The sequence below is a fragment of the Vipera ursinii genome (assembly GCF_947247035.1).
Source record: "Vipera ursinii genome assembly, chromosome: 7".
NCBI lineage: Eukaryota > Metazoa > Chordata > Lepidosauria > Squamata > Viperidae > Vipera > Vipera ursinii.
The window spans coordinates 77,149,111-77,172,301 of record NC_139521.1 but is presented as its reverse complement, the minus strand read 5'-3'; the positions used below and the strand labels follow the sequence as shown (position 1 = coordinate 77,172,301).

General features: G+C 57.3%; 1 protein-coding gene across 1 annotated transcript; it reads right to left on the bottom strand.

The window, feature by feature from the left end:
- Positions 1 to 18,196: 18,196 nt before the first annotated feature.
- Positions 18,197 to 21,819, bottom strand: SPR (sepiapterin reductase; the record flags this gene model as incomplete). Its single annotated transcript, XM_083367520.1, has 3 exons — positions 18,197 to 20,270; positions 20,348 to 20,638; positions 21,510 to 21,819. 3 exons carry the CDS (start codon positions 21,817 to 21,819, stop codon positions 20,080 to 20,082), a joined length of 792 nt encoding a protein of 263 aa, XP_083223646.1. The 3' UTR covers positions 18,197 to 20,079.
- Positions 21,820 to 23,191: the final 1,372 nt, after the last annotated feature.

The window sequence follows — 23,191 nt, the reverse complement described above, 5'->3', positions numbered from 1 at the left end:
AGGCACGGAAGCCGCCGTACGAGTTCCACCGAGGCGCTTCGCGGGGAGAACTGCAGGCTGAGGAGCCGAACTTAGCTGGGTGCAACGGCCGCCTCTGTCCGTCTCCGAAGACCGAGAGCCTCCAAGCCCAGCGCGGGGCGGGCGCGGCTTCTTTCCACCGAGGAAGGGCCGTTCGCGCCCCTCTCGTCAAGCCCGCGGCAGGGGCCTCACTACCTGCGGACCCGGAGAGAAGCGAGACGGTCGGGGCTCCTCTTGGCCTGGCGCTCCCGGGATTCCCCCCCCCCTCAGGTTGCAGCCGGTCAGGCTAAGGGCGGCTGGAGCGCCCGTGTTGGTTCCGGAGGAAAGGAGAGCACCCACCCGGGGACGCTGCGCTGTGGCCCCAGTACTGGAAGGAATTTGGGGCGCGGGATGGCTGGCTGGGCCCGCCTGTCACTTGGTAAGTAGCCCCGGAGAGAGTCCCATCGTGGCCTTTGTCAGGTCCTTCCCACCACCGGTGGAGCCCCGATTCTTGTCTACTAGAGGGCCGGTCGGGCTTCGCTCCACCTTGGTCGCCCCGGGGGTGGTGGGAGAAAGCAGAGCGTTGTGACCGCGGCCAAAGGGACCGGTTCCGCAAAACGCGGAGTCCCCGAGTACCCCTGAGGGCCGAGTTCTCACAAGCTGCTCCCGCCACGAGCCTTAAGGCCGAGCCTCCCTGCGCCTGCCTCGGCCGCTCTGGCTGCGCCCGTTAGGTGGACCGGGCGAAGGGTAATTTTGCCTCCGGGCCGAGCGCAGCCGTTGCAAGAGCCTCTGCGGGCAGGCGGGAGAAAAGCTGTGCTTCCCCCATACCGACACCCGGAGGGCAGCTCCGCACTCCCCGCGGCCGGAGGTTTTTTTTTTCCTGCGAGGCCTTCGCGTCCCTTTCCCGAGGGTCCCTCTCCTGGAGAGGCCGCTTTCTCCGCCGAGGTCGGCGGTCTGCCTTGAAGCCACGAGCGCCTTTGCCAAGCGGCCTCTCCAGTCGGCGCGAGTCCCCTGCTGCGGCCGGGGTAGCGGAAGAGAAGCCGGGGCGTCTCGTTTCTTCCGCCGGAGGCCGTCTCGGCTGCTTGCTCGGGGCGCCAGAGCCGGGCGCGAGAGACGCGGAGGTTTTCCGGGTAGCCGGGGTCTCCAGCGGCAGAAAGATTTGCGGCGACCGAGGGGGGTCTGGACGGAAGCGGCTTCTGGCGTTCCCGGCTAACAGCGGGTTGCAGCCTCTCTCGCCTTCTTCCAGCGACGACGGACAGGCGGAGGCTAAACGGGAAAGGGGCTGCCGGCTGATCCGAGGCGTCCCGGTGAAACCGGCTGCCTCGAACGGAAGATTTCATTTCGAGCAGCGGCCTGAGGGATCCTGGAAGGAAAATAATGCAGAGTCGGCGCGGGAGGGGGGAGGGCGGGCGCGGCTCCCACCCTGGAGGTTTTCAGCGGTGGCCGGGCTGCCCTTTGTCGGGGAGGGTCTGGGGGTCTCTGCGCTGGGCGGGGGCCGGAGAGCTCACAGGCCTCCTCCCACCCTGCGAATCTCAGGTTCTCTAACAGAAATATGGCGCAGGCGAGGATAGAGGGAGATATAACCTATTATTTGAGCTTCCTTTTCAGGATGCCGATATTTTTCAGAGGAACCGTTTTCGCGCAATCGCCGCTCTCTTCGTGCGCTCTGACCCCGAACTCGTTTCCAGGAACGCCGCGTCCCCTTCTTTGCTCCCTCGGCTCAATACGCGACGCTTCCTCGTCAACATTGGCTTAATTTCCGTTTGCATCCCGCGGTGAGGATCGAGCCGAGCCGTCCGCTGCGCAGGAGCGGGCTCTGCATCCCGGACGGTTGAGGCGCTCCACAGAAAGGCCGTTCCAGACACGTCTCCGGCGACCGAGCTGCCCTTCGCCCTTGGACGGCGCGACCTTTCCCGAAGAGCTCCGGTCCCGTCCTCCAAAGGGGCTCCCGCCGCTTCCAGCAGGGGAGCAAAAGAGTGGCCTCCTCTCTCGGGAACGGCTGTGGTCGCAAAGGGAAACGCGAAGCGTCGCCGCCGTCGCTGAGACGGAACAACAGGCCGGCGGGCCCGGCGGCCGCTCCCTCGCTTCCCTCCCGGGCGGTCTTCACCGCAACCTTCACGCTCCCTTCCCCGCGTGGGAAGAGGCCCGGACGCGAGGCTGAGCAGGGAGATGGAGCCGACGGGGCTTTGCCCGCCGGCCCCTCCGGCCCCAAGCAGCGTCCTTCGCCCTCCCCTTCGCCCTCCCCGGCCCTTCCGCGGCCACCCCTCCCCGTCGAGGCGGGCAGAGCAGGGCGACCGGCCGAAGCACGCTGCCGGTCCTCCGACTTCGGCGAGGCCCGGCTGGGGTGGCCAGGCGGGCGCTGGTCTCCCTCGTCAGGGCGCTGGGCAGGCAGGGCGCTCCTGTCCCGGGGGCCCAAAGCGTTGGGGTCTCAAATCTGAAGGCCGGGCCGGGCCTACTCGTTTTCGGCTGGGGGGGGCTTCTCGCCGCCCTTTGACCGACCCGGGCGGTGGGTGGGGCGGAGGGATGAGAATACCTAGATGGTCACCTTTACTTCAGGGCATTCAGACCAGCCGGGTGCCCCAGTGCGGGGGAGCTGGGCATTCACCCCAAGAGCTTCCTAGCAGCTGCCAGCATCAGACGACCAGAGAGTGATCTGCCCAGTCACTGGATTCCCCCGGGCCTTTCCGGATCTTTGGGATCCCCAGCTCCACCTGACTTAGGAGCCAAGTTCTGTCCGGGCCTGGCGGTGCAGTGGCGGTCGTGGCCCTGACGGGAGCAAGGCAGCAGGCAGGCCGCGATCTGCAGCCTCCCCTTGAATGCAGTCGGCCCAGGACGCCCTTTCTGGCTGCGAGGAGACACGGCTGGCCCTCCAACAGCCCCTCGGCCTCCCCCTCCCCTGCCGCCTGGAGGGCTCAACGCCCCCGCAAAGCAGGAATCCCCACTGGCCGTGGGCACCTCCTCTTCCTCCCAGGACCACGGCTTTGCCCCAGAGTAGCCTGGCAGAGGAAGCGGCCCCCTTCCCACCCCCGCCCCCGCCCCTCCTAAATTCAGTATGTTCTAAATTGTTCTTCCGGCATAACTGGAGAAGGGGTGGGATTTACTGGCGGGTGTGTGTGAGAGTGGTGGGTGGGAAAAGACACCTCTCCCCCCCCCTTCCTAAATTAAGTATAATCTATTTTTTTTTTCAGAACAGGTGAATTCCCACAGGAATTCAGGCTTCCTTTGCAGCTCCTACTTTTCCTAACAAATTTTGCCTGGGGAAAAAAGTCCTTATAATCCAATGGCTCCTTGGTCATTTGGGCCAGAAATTTGTTTTGATTGTGGTGGTTCTCCCTCCCTCCCTCTCTTTCAGGAGGAAATGACCCCCTTTGCGATTTAAGCCTTGGGAGTGGATCCAAAATGGTTAACAGGAGATTTTGCCCTTAGCCAGAAGGGTTGAGAGATCAGCATGCAAGGGAGGAAGTGAACAAGTTTACATTGCCTTCCTTCCCGCCCCGCCCCCGCAGTGGCCTTTTTCTCTTTCTCTCTTTCCCTCTTCTCTTCTCTCTTCTCTCTTCTTCTCTCTTCTCTCTTTTCTTCTCTCTTCTTCTCTCTTCTCTTCTCTCTTCTCTTTTCTCTCCCCCCACCACATACACCAATGTGAACAAGGCAAAGAATTTGTACACACACACACACACAAACCAGAGAATGGTGTCTTTGATTAGACCAGAGATGATTCCAGGGGCCCACAGGTTCAGGATCTGCCCCTCTTGCCAATTCCTGAAGATAACTAACAAAAGCTTTGAAATTTGGCAGCAATTCAAGAGGCCGAACCAAGAAAGGGGCCCTGGGCTGTGGAAGGCTCACCATCCACTTGGCTGCTTCGGAGATGGCACCAATCCAGAACACCAGCAGATCAGTACATAAATCCACCTAATTTAAAATTCAAGGTACCTCTTCAATATTACTTAAAAGTGCCCTTAACACTTTTGAAAGCTTCTTTAAAAAAAAAGCTTGAGATTTTAACTCTGGGAATAGCCTGGAATTCCTGAAGGTATAAACTTCCCTTTAAATGTCTGCTAAGAAGTTATCAAAAACTATATGAATATAATTTACAGACAATGCCAAGCCCCTTAAATGCCTTGTATGAATCAAATTAATTTTTGTTGACGGCTGACAGATTTGTTCTACCAAAACATTGGAAAATTATAAAGTCAAAGTCTTTCTTTGAATTAGTGGCATTTGAAAGTATGGAAACAGCACTGCATGAATATTACAGCAGCAAAGAGGGTTAGTTAAAAGTGCTTTGTTCATATTCTAGTAATATCGGTGAAGTAATTTCTGATAACCTGCATCTATTTTTAATAGAAATAATTAATTGTACATGTTTAAAATTCTTGATTTCACTTTTAAGTTTAAAAATGTATTAAACACATACTGGTAAAATGTATTTTTTTTAAAAAAACTGCATAGTTTATCTTTTCAATTTTTTGTTTTTATAAACATTTTCCTATTTTAAACATTATTTTATCATTATATGCTCCATCCATCCATCCATCCATCCATCCATCCATCCATCCATCCATCCAATTCTTTGTCTGGATTCACACAACGTGGTAAAGCCTAAACCAGATTAACAAAACAGAACTCCATGTCTACCTAGATTCCCTCTCCAACCCACATCTGGCTTCCAGCTGCCCACCAGACTGGCCTTGGCCTCTGCTGCTCCCAAAGGCCTGAGAGTCCTCTGAAGGCTCCCCTTGGCTTAGAGAAGACACAGCTCAAAGAGATTCAACAAGTCTTCCATCCCCCCTCCCTCGTGTGTGTGTGTGTGGGGGGGGGGAGATACATATTTTCTATTCCCACTTTTCTAATCAAGTGAGTGCTCAGGGAAACTACCCCACCCCCCAAAAAACCTAAATAAATATGAAGACTATTTAAAGAGTGAAGCATTCAGGGGCTGGCAAAGGAAATGTATCTTCTTGACACAACGTCCCGGGATGACTTCCACCCAGGTGGGCCTTTCCTTGCTCCCAACATCCTTAGAAGGTGCTCCGGGAACCCCAGACAGCTGGAGCCCCGAATGACCGATCAGTCCCTCATTCGGAGGGGAGCCTCTGTTGAGAGACCCTTTCTGAAGGGCCGCATGGATGCAGTGGCCACCCAACAGCCCTTCCGGCCAAAGGGGGCCAGAGAAGCCAAAACATGTTCAGCAGCAAAACCCAAAGTAGGCAGACAAAGCGCAAAGGCAGGAAGGGGGAATGAAAGCAGTGGCATGGATGGGAGACCATGAGGAAATCCCAGGCTGTGGATTAACAGGAAGTAGAGTGCTTGCAGGGTATGGTCACAGAAACGAGGACCTCAGAGGTGTCATCAAAGCGATGCCTATTTTTATGCCTGCTGAAGGGGGGGGGGAAGCTTTGAGGCCCTTACAGCCACCATTTTTTGGACCACCCTCTGCAGACAACCCAGAAAAGCAGACGCGGTTATTCACTTCCACAGGCTTCCCAGGAAACTGGCATCCCTGTGCTGCTGAAGGAGGCGGCCCTGATGATGCAGCGCCCTGGAGTTTTGATGGTTGAAAACATGGGGGGGAGGGGAGATAAAGTCGCAGCCACTTTCAGACTCTGCGTGTGTGTGTGTGAGAGAGAGAGAGGCGCGTAGAAGTCTCTGTGTGTGCAACATGGGATTGGTGGTGGATTTCTCCCGAGCTCCCCACGGCTTCTCCGAGAGGAAGGAGGGCCCATCAATCCAGGCCATATGCCGTTGCCGCCGCCGCTTCACTCCCGCTCTCCACATTAACGCCGAGTTTGCGGGAGATGGCAGCCTCCCAGCCCTGACGAGGCTCGACAGATTTCTCCTGCTCACATCCAGACGCTCCATATTGCTTCCAGGAAAGTGCGCAGTTGGGAGGCGGAGACGCCCGAGGGCCATATCCTGCCACCGGGCTCGGCAGGTAGGCGGCTCTCTCCCCGCCGGGAAGGCCTGCACCCTCAGCCGGCAGGGGGGACCTTGGCCTCCGCAGCCCCGGCCGCCTAGCAGAAGGAGGGACTGCCCCCCCGCCCCCCCCCCGGGGGCTTTCCAGGCCTCGCCCGCCGCCGCCGCCGCCGCCGCCCCTCTCTGGGCTGGGAGACGCCCGCCCATCCCCCATCCCCGCTCGGGGCGCCCTCCGGCAACCGGGCTGCCTGGGTCCGTCCAGGGGGAGCCCTCCGGCCGCGAAGCCTCTCCCGCTCCTCGCTTGGCCCCAATCGCGGCGCCTCCAGCGCGTTCAGGTGCGCCGCGGCCAGAAAGCCCAGCCGCCGAGGGGCGCCAGGCGATTCCGGGTCGGTGGGCGGAGGACGGCGGAGGCGGCGGGAGCCACGGGGTGGGAGGCGGGGGGTTTGGCCCATGCCTCCTTTGCCCACCGGCGCCCTCGATTCTCAGGCGTTCACGGAGCCTGCAGGAAAACCTCGGCCTTTGGCAGAAAATGAGCCCCCGGGATGCGGGGGGGGGCGGGTGGAGGAGACCCCGGGCAGGGAACGGGCGGGGGTGGGTGGGGAGGATGGGCAGGCCTCCTTCGCTTCGGCTGGAAGAGCGGGGGATTTAATCCTTCCCCCGCCTTTGTCTAGGCTGGATGGGGGAATCGAGCAGCAGGGGGCGGGAGCTCCACTTCCGTGGGGCGAAAGTTGCGCTGCCGGGAAAGGGGCGACGAGGGCGGTCGGGAAGGGTCCAGAGGGCGGCAGGGGGCGCAGATACTATGGCAAGACCTGCGGGGGGGGGAGGAGGGGGCTCACAGCGACGCGGGATGGGCAGCTCTTCCCTCGGCAACGGCTACATTCGGGCTTCCCCCCGCCCGCGCCCAACGCCCCAACCTTGACTCGGCCCGCGGGCTGGCTTTGGTAGGGCCCGGCTGGGGTGGGTGGGTGGGTGGGTGAAGGACCCGGCTGGAGGGGAGGGGGCGTCGCGTCTTGCCAGCTGAGGATGTTCGAAGGATCAGGGCGGCCGAGGCGACCGATTTTGGCGCCTTTCTGCCGCGGAACGAACGGAGCAGCGCTGGCCCTCAAGAGCCCGGACTGGGTGGGAGGACCCCGCTTCAGTCCCACGGAAAACGCACCCGCCGCCCGCTCCCTCCGCTGGGTCTCCGGCTCTTTTCTCCCCAAACTCGTAATTAATCGCTCAAGGCAAAAGTAATGAATGTTAATTGGCCATCTGTACAAAGGCTAATTAAAATCTACCATGCTGGGGATTCGAACGTCCTGCGAGCGGGCGGCTGAATAGAGCCGAGCCCAGTAGGAGGGAGGGGCGGGGGGGGGCGGCGGGCGCAGAAACCCGCTGAAAGGACGGCGGAATGGTGAGCCCGGCCGGGGGGGGGGGCGGGATCCGGCTGGCTCCTGGCTTTCCCGCTTTCTTCCTTGGGGCGGGAAGGCCTGAACGGTCGCGGGGGGGGGGCGGTTGAAAGCGCAGCCTGGAGCTCCCCCTCCCCGCCCTGCGCGTCCTTGGCCGCTTCCCGAGTCGAGGCTAAACTTATGAAGGCTGCCTCCCCCTCCCCCCCAGGGACCATCTCTGTGGGGAGGACGGAGGGGCGACGAGGAGGGGGAGCCCAAGGTCTTGGCCGTCGCATCGAGCCTTCGCTGCAGCGCTGCGGGGCACAGAAGAGGCGCCCCCGACCAGTGCATCGCCTGCAGAGTTGGTGGTCGGGGCTGCCATCCCCCCTCCTTCACACTCGCCACACGCACCGAAACGTTCAACGAGGAACCGTCTCGCAGAACGGCCAACAGAGGCGGGGGCGGCTGAGACGGACGAGGCTTTTCGTCGTATTTGCGGGACAGGAGACTCCGCGGAACAATCTCCAACAGGTCGCCTTCCGAGGGGGTGAAGCTCATTTCTCCTAAAATTGACCGGAAAGATCGCCGCTGGTTTCCGGATTTGATAATCGGTGGGAGGGAGAAGGGCGACTTCCTCGCCCCCCCCCCCGGCGGAACAGAAACGGTTCGTCAACCGAATCATTCCTGGGATGGAATCGCGAATGGGACCCATGCAACTCGGAAGCTCAGCCCCCCTCCCGCCTCTGCACGAGCCCAGCTGAGACCCACCTGCAGGACCGACCCGCCCCTCCCCCGGGCCGGCACAGGAGGGCGAAGGCCTGCCCAGCGCCCCCCTCCCCGTGTCGCCGCCTCCCCTGCTTTCTGCCCGGCTGGTGGAGAGGCGCCCAGCGGGAGCCCCGGTCCTGGGAACCTCCCGCCCGCCCGGACCCGCGCGGTGCGGCTGGGCTCCAGCGGTGACCTTCGGGGAGCCTCGCCCGAGGGGGAGGCCGGGGGAGCGCGCTCCACCCGCGGGTCCCTGCAAGCAGCCCGGGGCGGCGACAGGCCCAACCGGACTTGGCTCCCTTTTCTGGACTCGCCGGTGCCTGGCTTGGGGTATCCAGGAGACGCGTTTCCATGGAAACCGGTGGCAAAAAGGCCTCCGTTTCATCCTCTGAAAAGGACTAAGGTGCCCTCTACCCCACTCCCCCCCCCAAGGTCTGGGAAGGGAAAAGGTGAAAGCGGAGACCGGCCGAGCTGGGAGACCGGCCGCTCCTTGAGCTCTCCAGCCGCCTTTCTCCAGGCGTTCAAGGCGTCTCCGTCGCGCTACTTCCCGAGGCGATCCTGCGGAGCCCGCGGCCCCCGACGGGCTTCCGGGCGAGGGCGGCCCTGCACCGGGGCTCCTGGCGTTTGCTTGGGAGACCTTCGGGGTCTTTGCGGCTCGCCGGAGAAGCGCTGGCATGGCCAGGGGCCCTGGAAGAGCCGCCGGGAAACGGGGCAACTGGAGACCCCGGGCCGGAGGGGGCGCCTGGTCCGAGGGGCGCGCAGCGGAGGAGCCTCGGAGCCGAAGAGAACCGGGCCGGCGGGGCGCAAGGAAGCACCGGTTCTTCCCAGGAGGGGAGACCGTGGGGACAGCCTGAGCAGCCACGCGTGTCTGCGTGGGAGTGGGGGAGGTGGGGTACCCACGGGCGACGGGAGCGCGACCGAGAGGGGCCTCGGCGCAGTCTGCAGCTCTTCGGCGGGGCCGCGTCGCTGTGTGGACGAGGGGGGGCGTGGAGGGGGCACCCAGTCTTCCGTGTCTCCGGTTCAGTGCAGTTTGTGCCAATAAAGCAATAAATAAATAAAGTTGAAAGCTGCATGGGAGACCAAAGCACAGCAAAGCATCACCTTCTGGGCAGCGATGTTCAGAAAGAGGAGGTGCCGAGGGCTCCTGGGCGCGCTCTGAGCTGGGTGGTTTTCTTCCAGACGTTTCATTACCCAACTAGGGAACGTCTTCCGTCCTACAGGAGGAATTTCCTGATAGTGAGAACGATTAATCAGCGGAACAGCCTCCCTTCTGGAGTTACAGTGGGTGCTCCGTCCCTGGAGGCTTTCAAGAGGAGAGCGGACAACCATCTGCCCGGGATGGTATGCGGACTCCTGCCTTGGGAAGAGGGTTGGACTAGAAGACCTCCGAGGTCCCATCCAGTCCTAGGATTCTACGAAACAGGAGAATCCGGATTGTACCCGTGGAAAGCAGTTAGCAGAGCTGCTGGGCTGGCCTGGGAGAAAGGGGGCAAAGAGGAGAGCAAATATTTGGTTGACCAGACAAGGGCAGGAATAGAGCCACTCAGAGGGGAGGGGGGAGACTTTAAGGGGAGAACCGAGAGGGGAGCTGTGGGCCAAGGGAGCTTAGGAGCACAAGCAGGCAAGTGCCTCTACTCTGCAGAGAGTGGAGCCAATCAATGGGAGGGGCTGCAAAGGACAGACAGACACACACACACACACACACACACACACACACACACGCTCCCCCCCACCCAAAAAAGGCCAGGTTCTGAGTCAGGCCGATAATTGTTGCTTTCGCAGCAAATGCGCTCTTTAGTCTCTCCTCTTGAGCTCACCTGGGCTTCTCTGCCCGCCTTGGCAGGAGAGCTCTGGGAACAACCTCTGGATTCCGAAAAGGGCCAACAAAGGGTTGCCACGCAACACTGCCCCTCCCCCCCAAAAAAACCCCTCTGCTTCTCAGCCTGACCACACTTGCTTTCACACAGTCTTAAGAACAAGCTGTGCAGTTTCAACTCTGCAGTCAGGAGGATTCCTTCCTCTCCCTTTCTGTGTGTGTGTGGGGTGTGTGTGTGGGAGAGGGGGGGCTCAGCCATGACTGCTCTGTCCTGTGATCTGGGTCCTCATTAACAAAGCAAAGTCCAAGCAGAGTTGCTTACAAGGCTGGTCAAATCACTGACCCTTCTTCTCTCCCCCCCCCCAGGCTGGGAATTCAGCCTCCCCCCGGATTGACTGTCTGGTGGGTTGCCCAGGGGACGGGAGGGGGGGGCGTTACTGAGGGGATGTGGTTGACCCCAATGGGCTCTGGCCCATCATTTGATTCCCTGTATACAGGCAGTCCTCGTCTTACGACTATTGGCTTAGTGGCCATTTGAAGTTACAACAACGCTGAGGAAAGGGACTTACGACCGTTTTTCACCCTTATGGCCATTGCGGCATCCCTGTGTGGTCACGTGATCAATATCTGGACTCTTGGCAACTGTCCTGTGGGGGGGGCATCACGTGGTCCTCTTTTTTCCAACCTTCAAGTCAATGGAGAAGCGAGATCCACTTAGCAACCGTGTTACTAATTTAACAACTCTTAAATGATTCGTTTAACAACTGTGGAAGGTCATAAAAGGGGGCCAAACCCATTTAACAACTGTCTCACTTAGTGGCAGAGATTTGGGGGTCAGTTGGGGTCGTACATTGAGACTCCATATACAGAGGTGAGAGGTGGGGGAGTGTCCGGATGGGAGACTCTGACCTAGTTCCTCTGACCGGGGTCCAGACAAAACGCCCCCCCCAAATGTTTAAAAACCCAAAGGGGGGCGGAGCTACAGCTGCAACTCCCATTGGAGGTGCTGGCCAGGCTGGTGGACCCTGTGGCTGAGCAGCATTTTTTTGGGGGGGGGGGCAGAGTGAGCCCCCCCCCAGATAGTGGCTCAGGAGTCAAGCAGGTCCAACTTCAAGGGTGGGGGGGAGGTGGCTCTGGCCACTGGGGGTCCTGCGGTGCCTGATTTTGGCTGTTCTCCTCACCCCTCGGAGGGAGCTGCTGAAATGAGACCCTAGCTGCCCTTTCCCACCCAACGGGAGACCCCCCCCATCCATGGGGAGCTGAGGGGGAGAGGGAGACTTGAGAGGAATGCCTGGGAATGCCCATCCGTGGGACTGGGCAGCCTGGCTGGCCCTGCCAGGGCTTAATTAATAACAATACTTTTTTATGGGAGCACCTATTGACCTCAAATGAGCCCTCTGAATCATCACTCATTCAAAGGCGCCCAGGAGCTGGATAGTTTGAGAGGCATCCAGATGCCCCCAGGCACTGAAGCCGGTTAATCAGTTACCTCTCCCAGTTCCTGGCCAGCCCACGCAGGAGCCCAGCCACCCAGCCACCCGTAGCCGCCATGAAGACGCTGTGTGTGTGTGTGTGTGTGTGTGTGTGTGTGTGTGTGTGTGTGTGTTCCCTGCCATCACCTCTTCTGTCTGGCAGCACCCCTCCCTCCGCCTGGCCAGGCTCACCTGGGCTCTGTTCCTCAGCCTGAGGACCAAAAAAATCTCATCCAGAGGAAGGGCAAGGCTGAATGGGGAGGGGGCTTGGTGGGGGGAAGGGCAAAACAGGAAGAAGGTAGAGTGAATCCAAAAGAACCCCAGTTGGCCAAGACAAGAGCCCAGAGGGTGGGGCAGGGCTGGAGCCCTGAGGCCGGGGTATGCGGGCTGGGGGCCACCTAGCCAAATCAGAGGGAGGGTCCCAGTGTTTGGGGCCAGGGGTTTCCTTAGGACTCTGAGTGCTTGTTGAAGGAATCTCACTGGACAGCTGCTGTGAGGATGTAGCCTAGAACAGAACAGAGCTGGAAGGGAGCCTGGAGGTCTTCTAGTCCAGCCCCCCACTCATTTGATCATGATTTGATTATGGCAGCAAGTAAGTGGAACCCATCGGCCTGGGCCAGAGGTCGCCCTGGCAGAAATGCCAGTCTCTGTGCCCTGCAGGCCCCTCTCCGATCCTGGGGGGCATCATGGACAGCAGGGAGCCGGAAGGAGCCTCACCCGGTGGGTGGGCTTGAAGTGGGCGCTTCCCTCTTTATTTACAGTGAAAATGAGATTGGGACCAGGGGGAGAGCCAGTGTGGCGCAATGGTTACAGCATCAGGCTAGGAACTGGGAGACCCCCCCCCGAGTTCTGGTCCTGTCTCGGATATGAAACCAGCTGGGCAGCCAGTCACTCTCCTTCAGCCCCAGGAAGGAGGAAATGGCAAACCGCTTCTGAAAATCTTCCCAAATTTGACACTGATTCAAAGGCACAAAAAATAGAGGGGGGGGGGGTAGAAAGACACCCCTTTTAGTCCTTTAGAAGTAAAAACATAGTCTTCACTGAAGTTTCCTTGCTTCAGGTTGCTTCTCTCCTTGATTAGTTTCCATCCGTTGCTTCTTGTCCTGCCTTCAGACGCTTTGGAGAAGAGCTTGACTCCCTCTTCTTTGGGGCAGCCCCTGAGATACTGGAAGGCTGCTATCATGTCTCCCCTCGTCCTTCTCTTCATTAAACTGGACCTACCCAATTCCAGCAACCGTTCCTTGTGTGTTTTAGCTTCCTAATCATCTTTGTTGCTCTTCTCTGCACTCTTTCTAGAGTCTCAACATCTTTTTTGTATCATGGTGACTTTAGACCGACTCACCCAACCCACCTCACAGGATGTTGTGGGGAAAAGTGAGGCAGGAGAATTAGATTGTTTGCTTTGAGTTGACATACATGCATAAACACACACACACACACACACACACACACACACACACACACACACATACAAAAGACGGGATACAAATCTTCTACTAATAATGAAGCCAACAAGATCTGAGCTCAACTTGAGGAAGACTTTGCTTGCATTCTCAGGTGATGAGGAAAAAGGCAGGTGCCCCCCACCTCAGTGCAGCACTTGTGAAGACCCTGCCCCACCAGCCCCTCCCAGAGCCTGGGAGCGGCTCTTTGGCGGTCTTCTAGTGCCCCCTGCTGGCCACCCACGGGAAACTTGCCGTCTGCTGCTGACACTATTGGGAGGGTCCTACTCAAAAAGTGAAGGTCAGTCCAGGGGAAGCTGTCCTCTGGACCTGCACCAGAAAAGGTGGTGCTGGGGGACCAAAGGGGAGAAAAGCCCAGTGTAGCCAGCCGTTCTGCTGCTGCAGGGAGCTGCCCCCCCCCCCAAGAAGCAGCATGTTGGGAGGGCCGTGGTAGAAAGACCGAGCTTGTTTGAAGAACTGGGCTTCCCTCCTTTGCACGGAGCTTCGGCTGCTTTGAGCTGATGCTTTCATGCAGTCCCAAACAGTGCTTGACCCTCCCATACCCCAGGAGGACAAGGGCAGCCTCAGGGTGTGTGTGTGTGTGTGTGTGTGTGTGTGTGTGTGTGTGAGAGAGAGAGAGAGAGAGAGAGAGAGAGAGAGAGAGAGAGAGAGAGAGAGAGAGAGAGAGAGAGAGGCTGAGGCTAAGAACCAAACTTTGTTTTGATCTTCGGCTGCCTGCTCTCCACGAGGGACCCCAAGGAGTGGAAAGGCGGAATCTCTGACACCCCTTGGGGTGGAGAGGAGGGACAACCTCAGGATCTGATTCGCAAGCAGCCTTGAGGGGTGCCTGTGGTCAGCATTAAACAGAGTATTTTGCTACGTCAAACCAACGTCCGGCCTCTGTGACAGGCAGCTGAACTCCACTGCTGAGCAAAGCCTGCTTGCAGGGAGGGGGAAATCTTTCACCCTCCTCAGAAAGCCCCCCTCCCCAATTGGGCTGTTGCAAGACAAACCCTCAGGCAGAGAGGTGAGATTTTGGAGGGTTTTGACCTGGGAGAGTTAAAGCAGCTTTTCCTGACTGTTCTTGGCTCACTCCTAGTTTGCATAGGCAAGTGGGGGCTACAGGGGGAGGGAGGGTTTTCTCCTTCACCCGTTTCCCAGCCAGGGGTAGGCACAACCCCCCCCCCCAATTCTCCCCTTGCCCCAACGCTTGGCTGGGCTTCTTCCTCTTTCCCACCTGGATGGGTTGCTGTTCTTCAGCCAGCCAGGAGGGGGAGCCCAGACCCCTTCCCAAAGGACCTCACCTTTGGAACAGAGGGAAGTTTGGCTTCCGGATTAACAAATCGGATGCCTTGAAGTGTGTGGGGGGGGGGGGGGTAGAAGGCCGTTCCAAGGAGACATCCTGACAGCACATAGCAAAGAGCCTAGGATGGGGGCAACTGGCTTGTGGAAGTGGTAAGTTTCCAAGCCAAGAGAAGAGCTGGATGACTTTAGGCCAGTCGCCATGACAGCGCTAGCCCCTCTCTTTCAGCCCAACCCACCTCACAGGGTTGTTGTTGTTGTTCAGAAAATAGGAAGAGGAAGGAGTATCAGGCCTGGGCCAATCACCAAGAGACTGTGAGTTCTAATCCTGCCTCAGACATGACATCTCTCCTAATGGTGAGAGCAATCCGCCAATGGGACTGTGCTGCTACCACGTGGCTGTTTTGGAGAAATTACAATGTGGGCAGTCAGACTCTCCTACCCTACGATGTATTTCCTCTTCCCTCCCCTTTCTGGGATGGACTTAGTCCTCCTTGGTCTCTGGAGAGAACTGTTAATGGTAATGGCCTGCTTATATAGACCATAGAAGTCTTAACAAGGGGTTAATTACCGTACAATGGCTTTGGATCCAGAATGGTCAGAAAATGGTAATATTCCCAGCGTCTGTATGAGTCTACTGTTGTCACATGTTAGCTGGACAATGGAGGATGGGATTCTCTCCAGAGACAAAGGAGGAGGAAGTCCATCCTAGAAAGGGGAGGAAAGAGGAAATACATAGTAGGGTAGGAGGGTCTGACTGCCCACATTGTAATTTCTCCAAAACATCCACGTGGTGGCAGCACAGGGACAGCTTGCCTTCAGACGTTGTGGGTGCTCCACCCCCAGAGGCTTTCAATAAGAGATTGGATGATCATTTATCTGAAAAGGCATGGGGCCTCCTGCTTGAGCAGAGGGTTGGACTAGAAGACCTCCAAGGTCCCTTCCAACTCTATTATTCTAAGGCCAGCTGAAAGGAATCTGGCTTGAGTGAAGGCAGGCAAGGAAGGTGGCTGGGTCATCAAAGGCTAAGGCTGCTTCTGCAAGGGGGGGGCAGGGATGGCACAACTCCCAAGGAGCAGGATGACCCAGGACCCTCCATTAGGCATGTGCCTCCCACACTCATGGGATGTTTCTCTATCATCCCACCAGGGGGCAGCCCCAGCGCAAGGCTGGCAAGTCCTCCAGCCCGGCTTTGCCCAGCTCTGTCTCCATTGCTCCTGCTGCCCACCGCTCCTTGCCTGACCTTCTGACCACCCTCTGAGACACAGGATCTTGGGGGGGGCTTCTCTGCCCCGGAGGAGCATGAGGGGGCCCCTCCAGCACAGGCCAGTTGCTACCCGAAAGCCTGTTGGGACTTTGATCCCACCCATATAGAATCGAGTTCACTTGAAGCATTGGTTACCACTTGGTAAGGCCATACTTGGAATCCTGCATCCATTTTTGGTCGCCACCATATAAAAAAGACATTGAGACTCTAGAAAGAGGGCAGAGAAGAGCAACAAGGGGGATTAGGGGCCTGGAGGCTAAAACATGCGAAGAACGGTTGCAGGAATTGGGTTTGGCTAGTTAGACAAAAGGACTAGGGCAGGAATGGGCAACCTTGGCTCTTTTATGACTTGTGGAGTTCAACTCCCAGAATTCCTGAGCCAGCAGGAATTCTGGGAGTTGAAGTCCACAAGTCATAAAAGAGCCAAGGTTCCCTACCCCTGGACTAGGGGGTGATGGTATAGCTGCAGATTCCAGTATATGAGGGGCTGCCCCAAAGGAGAAGAGGGAGTCCACCTCTTCTCCAAAGCGCCTGAAGGGCAGGCAAGAAGCGACAGATGGAAACTAACCAAGGAGAGAAGCAACCTGGGACTAAGGAGAAACTTCCTGACAGTGAGGACAATTAACCAGCGGAACAGCTCACCTCCAGAAGTTGTAGGTCGTTCATCACTGGAGGTTTTCAAGAAGAGACCGGACAGCCATTTGTCCGAAATGGTAGGTGGTCTCCTGCTTGAATAGGGGGATGGACTAGATGACCTCCAAGGCCCCTTCCAATTCTGTTGTTCTATGAAGTTCTTCAGGCCAAGCCAATTCTCCACCCACCCACCCACCAGCCAAGAAGCACCCTCTCTGGTTGCTTTTCATCTCTTAAGTCTTTCCTCAAAGACGGACGTCTCCCTACTAACCCAAGGAGGCTTCCTGCACAAACCTCAGTTTGTCAACATCTTTGCGGGTGTGGCCCTGCTCAGTTGCAGCCAAAAGACAGAAAGCCCTCCGGTTTGTTGAGCATGCTGGGCTGTTTGTGTGTCTGGGGTCTTTTTACTTCCCTCACCAGGCTAATCTTCAAACCCACCCCCCTGCAGGCTTTTATTTATTTATTTATTTATTTATTTAGATTTATATACCGCCCTTTCCCGAAGGACTCAGGGTGGTTTACAGGGCATTTAAAAGAGAGTCAATACAAACGTTAAAACAAATTTAAAAAGATTAAATAAAATCCTGAGAACAGTAAAAAACCCAATTAAAATTAAAATTAAAAAATTTTCAGCCTGGGCCAGAGAGCTCGAAGAGCCAGGTCTTCAGGTCCCGGCGGAATGAACGGAGGTCGGGGGCAGTCCTAAGCCCCGCAGGCAGCTGGTTCCACAGGGCAGGCGCACCCACTGAGAAGGCCCTACTCCTGGGTGTTACCCGCCGGCAATCTTTAACCGCCGGCACCCTGAGAAGACCCTCCCTGTGGGAGCACACTGGACGAAGGGAGCTTGATGCCGGCAGCAGGTGTTCCCTCAAATATCCCGGACCCAGGCCATGTAGGGCTTTATAGGTGATAACAAGCACCTTGAATTTCACCCGGAGGGCAACCGGGAGCCAATGCAGCTCGCGGAGTAGAGGTGTTACATGGAGTATCGGGAGACCCCCATCACGACTCGCGCGGCCGCATTCTGCACCAGCTGAAGCCTCCGGGTGGTCCTCAAGGGCAGCCCCATGTAGAGTGTTGCAGTAGTCTAAATGGGAGGTCACGAGCGCATGAGTGACTGTGCATAGGGCATCTCTGTCCAGGTAGGGTCGCAACTGGCGCACCAGGCGAACCTGTGCAAAGGCCCCCCTGGTCACGGCTCCTATACTTTGTGTTCTCAATTTAAGCCTTTGTATTTGCCCCCCCTTACATTTTTATCGGTTGATTTGCATTAAGCAGCCCAAAGACTTTCAGTCACGCAGGCCAACCCTCCGCAGAGCCTTGGCGGAAGGTGGAATCCTCTCTGGGATTTAGTCCAGAGCCTATCTGGGGCCTTCTTCTGTCCTTTTTATCTTTGTCTGTTTCTTTTGATCAATTCTTGTTTTTCTGACTGTTATTTGTTGGGCATTATATGGTTTTATATAATGGGCATTATATGGTTTTATATAACAGAGTGAGCGCCTGTTACTCGTCCCAGCTTCTGCCCACCTAGCAGTTCGAAAGCACGTAAAAATGCAAGTAGAAAAATAGGGACCACTCCGGTGGGAAGGTAACAGCGTTCCATGCGCCTTTGGCGTCTAGTCATGCCGGCCACATGACCACGGAGACGTCCTCGGACAAGCGCTGGCTCTTCAGCTTTGAAACGGAGATGAGCACCGGCCCCTAGAGTCGGAAACGACTAGCACGCATGTGCGGGGGAACCTTTACCTTTACCTTTTATATGGTTTTAGAGGCCACGGCAGATGTTTGAAGTCCTTCCAGTTTATATTCTTTGTAAGGCACAGAGAGTCAGTCTGATTGCAGGAGAATAGAAATGTGTTTAAAAAAAATAAATCAGCCCCCAAACTGGAAACTGCCTGATGCTGGACTGGGGTTGGGCCAGCCAGTTTCTGGTGGGCAGCAACAAGGAAGAGGGCGGCGAGCGAAGGGGGAGGGAAAGGAGCCAGGCCAAACTCTCCCAAAGGGAGAGAAGGGAAATAAGGGGCCAGAACAACAGCCGAACGCTGCAGCTGATTCAAAGAAATCAACTATTCAAAAACCAGTATTTTCTGACCATCAATAGCCTCTGAGCATGTGCAAAGAGACCTTGAAAAGTATATCATTTGTCATGAGGGCCTGGTTTTACAAAATAAACATTCACAGTCTAGCTATGGATTTGTATAGAAAATTCATTCCAAAAAACCAAAAAAAACAGGACAATAGACTTACACACACACACACACACACACAAACACAGTACTATATACAGGTAGGCCACAACGGAGCCCAAAATTGATGTTATTGACACACTTGTTAAGCGAGTTTTGCCCCATTTTACGACTTTTCTTGCCAGAGTTAAATGAATTCATTGCAGTTATTAAATTAGTCACACGGCTGTAATGTGAATCTGGCTTCCCCATTGATGTTGCTTGTCAGAATGCCACAAAAGGGGATCGGGGATGCTGCAATCGTCATAAATGCGAGTCAATTGTCAGGGCATATGAATGTAAATTACGTTAGCACAGGGATGCGGCAGTAGCCATAAGTGTGAAAAATGGTCATAAGTCACTTTGCACGGTCACGAAATGAACTGTTGTAAGTTGAGGACTGCCTGTATGGTATCGCAGTGACACAGCAGGTGTCTTATTATTAACCTGCTATAATTTGAGCTGTAAATGGTCATATACAGACCCGAATATCATTTCCAACATCTGAAATACAAGCCAATCTGCAGCTTCCCTTCTGGCTTCCCTCAAAATGGGGCCGGCTTCATTCATCTCAGCGTTGCTGGCAACTAGAGTTTTTCTACACGTGTTTCTAGCTAAACTTTGCAAAAATACCTATCTAATCTTCAGCAAAGGCAAAAATAAGGCAGGCAGTAGCTTTAAATGTTTTTTCTTCTTGCATTAAGTGATTTTAAAACTCAACAAAAATAAAACTTATAAAGAATGCTCAGAGAAGTAGTTTCCCCCCCCCTGAAAAAACATCTGTTTTCAATTCAATAATCAAAGTTCAAAGTTACATATGATGAATGCAATCAAGTAAAAGGTTATATAAATGATTAACTTTAGGGATTAGACAACAAGCCTCCTCTGGCAGAGTTTGTGGGATTTTGACTGTGGACTGTTTACTTGGACGGTTTCATTAACTGAAGCTACTGGTCAGCTGCCACTGTGCGTTGTGTTAACTCTTAATGTTGTATCTTCCGTGTTATATCTGGATTGTGCATCCAAGCTATTCTGTGACTACGCAGGACAGACGGGGGGAGGAAGCTAACTGTCCTGGCTGCCAGGAAATTCCTTCTCAGTTCTAGGTTGCTTCTCTCCTTGATGAGCTTCCATCTGCTGTTTCTTGTCTCGTTTTGAGTCTTAGCTCCTTCTACGGCACCGTCTCCTTCAAGGGAAGCCCAGCTCAGTGGCGGCTGGTGCAAAAAGAGCAGCCACCATTGTGGAGGATGTGTTAGCCCCCAAAGGGGGTGCCTGGTCTTATCCATGAAGCCTTGGGCCTCTCTCTGCCTCATTCTCTCCAGCCGAGCCTGGGCAACCGAAGAGAAACAAGGGCTCCGCCACCCACACCGCTTGCACACCTGGGAGGTGCCCATGGTGCCCCGAGTAAGGGCAGGATGAGTCCCCTGCACTACAAGCCCGACAAGCTTTACCTCTGGACCCAACCAGGCCTCTTCCTGTTCTACCACAGCTCTTGTCTATTTCCCAACCTTGGCAACTTTGTGATGCGTGGATTCCCAGAGTTCCCCAGCCAGCCACCACCCACTTCCTACCTGGCTATCGCGGGATTGTTCAAGCTATTGTTGACACCAGAGTTACCATCCTCTGCCCTGCGTAGAGCAACATTTTCCGCACATCAACACAAAGGCAGCTTAGAGTAGTTTTTGACTTTTCTTTGGCACACTTACAGTTAAGAACTTTGCAAAAAGCTTCTACAAGCGGCCTCAGATGCACAACTTCATAGCGCACATTACTGACTGCAGCATTCGTTAAAGAAAGACACAGCCATTTCTGCTCTGTTGAGAAAGAAGGGCTCTGCCTGGGAAGGACTGTCCAGCGGACGCAGATCCCCGTAGAGCTGCTTAGGTGTCATAGAAGTCGACGTGGGCTCCGGATTCAAACGTGTCTGCAGCCAGAAGCTCCAGCAGCCTCTCGGCGGAGACGTCGCAGTCAACCAGCTGCCCGGATTCCTGTAGGCGAAGGAAGGCCTGCCTCACCTCTGGGTCTGCCGAGAGGGTGCGGGCTTCCTCCTGCATGGAGGTGTCCAGGGGGCCTGCGAGGAAGGAAGGGCGGCTCATTACAGGGGGTCCCCGGGAAACCCAGAGGGTGCCCGGGGTCCCCTGGACTCACCTGGGGCGTAGTTCAGCACCCGCACGTCTGGCTCTTCGGCCGCCAAGACCCGGAACATCATGTCGCGGGCCGCCTTCCCCGCGCAGTAGAGGGCCCAGCTCTTGAACGGCTTCAGGGCGCAGAGGGAGGAGATGTTGACCACCAAGCGGCTGAAGCCCGGCTGGGCAGGAAAGGCCTTCAGGATGGAGGCGGTGAGGCAGAGGGCAGAGGTGACATTGAGATTCAGGTAGCTGTTGACCTCGCCGGGCTCGGTGAAGTCGGAGAAGACCTTGGAGACGTCGCCCAGAGAGCCTGGGAGAAAAAGACTCCTGCTCATCTCCAGGGGAGACTGAGGAGCAGAAGGACAGGGGGGGAAGGGGGGGGAAGCAGGGAGTTCCCACCCCCCCACCAAGGATTCCTCTTGCTGTCTGCAGTCAACAGGCTCTTTTCTTTGAGGCTCCAGTCACTGGCACAAGGCAGCGCAAATGGAGATAATGCGTGCAGGGCGTGGCAGGACCAGCCCCAGTGCAGGGCCCGATTCTGACAGTGGACCATCATTGTGGTGGTGAAAGCTTTGGAGCCGTTTCACTGACTGTTAATGCCACCAATACTTGCCGAGCCAAGCCGGGGGCACAAGAGGCCGCGGGGGGGGGGGGAAGCATCTCACCTTCCCCCAGAGACAGAGGCCCCCTAACCCTCATTGCCAGCCCCCTCGTAGCCAAACTCCTCTGAATTAAGGGCACAAGATTCCCAGGCGCGCCAGGCTGATCTTGAGCCCCAACATCTGGAGCCAGCTCCTCCATCCAACCTCCCGCACCAGCAGCAGCCTCCTCGGCCTGGGTCGCCCCCACCCCACCCCGATCCTTGCCCGGGGCCCACGCGCCCCCCCAGCAAGTATTATGGGCTGCAGGGAGGACGGGGCTGGAGGGGGAGGAGAGCCGTTGTGCCCCCTTCAATTGTTCTGCGCCGAGTGAACAACGTCACAACTGCAACACAATCCCCCCCCCCGGCCGCCGCACCTTCGGCTCCGGCCCCAACGGCGAGGGAGAGGCGGGGGCCCCAGACGCCCCCCCGTTCCCCAGGCCGAGGCGGGCGGGCAGGGGGCGGCGGCTCGGCGCCCGGTTCTCCCCCCCCCAGCCCGGAGCGGCGCCGGGATCGGCAAGCGGCGCCCGCGGACTCTCACCGGCGTTGTTGAGCAGCAGCAGGCGCCGGAGCGGGCCGGCCTGGCGCAGCTCCCGCCCGGCCTCGGCCGCGCGCCGCAGCCCCTCCTCGGAGCCCAGGTCGGCGGGCAGCCCCCGCACCAGCAGCCCCGGCCGGCCGGCGCGCAGCTCCCCCTCCAGCCGGCCCAGCGGCCCCGCCGAGCGCGCCACCAGCAGCAGCGCCGAGCCGGGCGGCAGGCGGGCGGCCAGCAGGCGGGCCAGGCTCCGGCCGAGCCCCCGCGACGCCCCCGTCACCACGCAGGCCGTCCGGCCCCACGCGCGCCCCGGCTCCATCGCCCGCCGCCGCGCCGCCTCCGCCGCCGGGCGTGGGCGGGCCTCCGGGAGGCGGGGAGGAGCAGCCCGGGGCCCGCGAGGTCTCCTGCTCGGGCAGGGGCTCGACTAGAAGACCTCCGGGGTCCCGCCTGCGTCCTGCCGGGAGGAGGAGGCGTCGCCCGGCGCCCCGCATCCCCTTGATTTGCGCGGGGTGCTCCGGATCCGAGCGGGCCGGCCCAGCTGCTCCCCTGCTTCCAAGCGGCCTCGCTCTGCCGGGCGGCGCTTCCCGAGTGCCGGCGCAGGAGACGGAGGCCGGGTCCCCGAGTGAGGCTGCCGGGAGACCCTCCAGTCAAGGCCCCGGGCCAGGAAAACCCTTTGGAGGTTCCAGAGTCGCTGGGGGGGGGGACTGGTGAATCACCCCAATGGGGGTAGGACAAGAATCTCTGGGCATCGGGGCCCAACTGCTTCGGGCTGAGACTCGGTTCTTCTGAAGGGGGCTGGGACCCCCCAGTGCTTTGCTGAGGAGGCTTTTGCCAGAAGTTCCCAGCTAGCCGAACCTGCTTCCCTGGTGGTGCTGAAGGATCCCTGTGGCAGGCTGCCATTCGGTAGCAACGCTAGATCCTGGTCTCTTTCCAACGCTTCCTGCAGAGAGCCGTCCCCAACCCCTGGTCCGCGGCATGCCCGCACAAACACGCAAAGCCCCATCCGCAGAATGCAGGCAGCATGCAGAACCACACACCCTTCGGGTCCGTGGAAAAACCTCTCTCCGCAGAACCGGTGATCCCTGGTGCCCCAAAGGCCTGTTAAAGTGGCAGCCAGGTTCCCCCCCTCCCTCCCCCCACCCTGTCTATAGTGTTCAGCCCTCAGTCACCCCTTGCCTGGCTCAACTTGGAGGACATAATTTGCAAGACAAATGATGATTTAGACTTGTGCAAGGCTGTCAGTCAGCCCCTCCCTTGCTCACATGTCCTGGCCTGGCTGTGTGGATACTGTACTGAACACTGACTGTATTCAGTAGCCAAACAGATTTTAATTCAGCGTATCGTTTAAAGCAAATCTTTGTTTATCTGATGATTATGAGATACAGGCTTATAATCTTATGATTATTTTATGAGATACAGTGTTTGAGTGAAACATGCTTAAATTAACTGTGGCGAAATTCTGCAGTTTCCACCAGAGTTGAGAATTCGGGATTAGGTCCCGATGGAAGAAGCAGGCTTTTGCTCCGTGGGTGTTTAACTCTCTTGCCTCCAGTGCCCCAGTCCTTGTGTGTTTTATACAAACTGGCTCCTCTTTGCATCAGCCTGACTTTCACATCGGAGCGGATCGACCTCATCCTGGGATCCGCTCAGAGCCTTCTCTTTTTCTGAGGATTTTCCGAGATGCTGCAGTT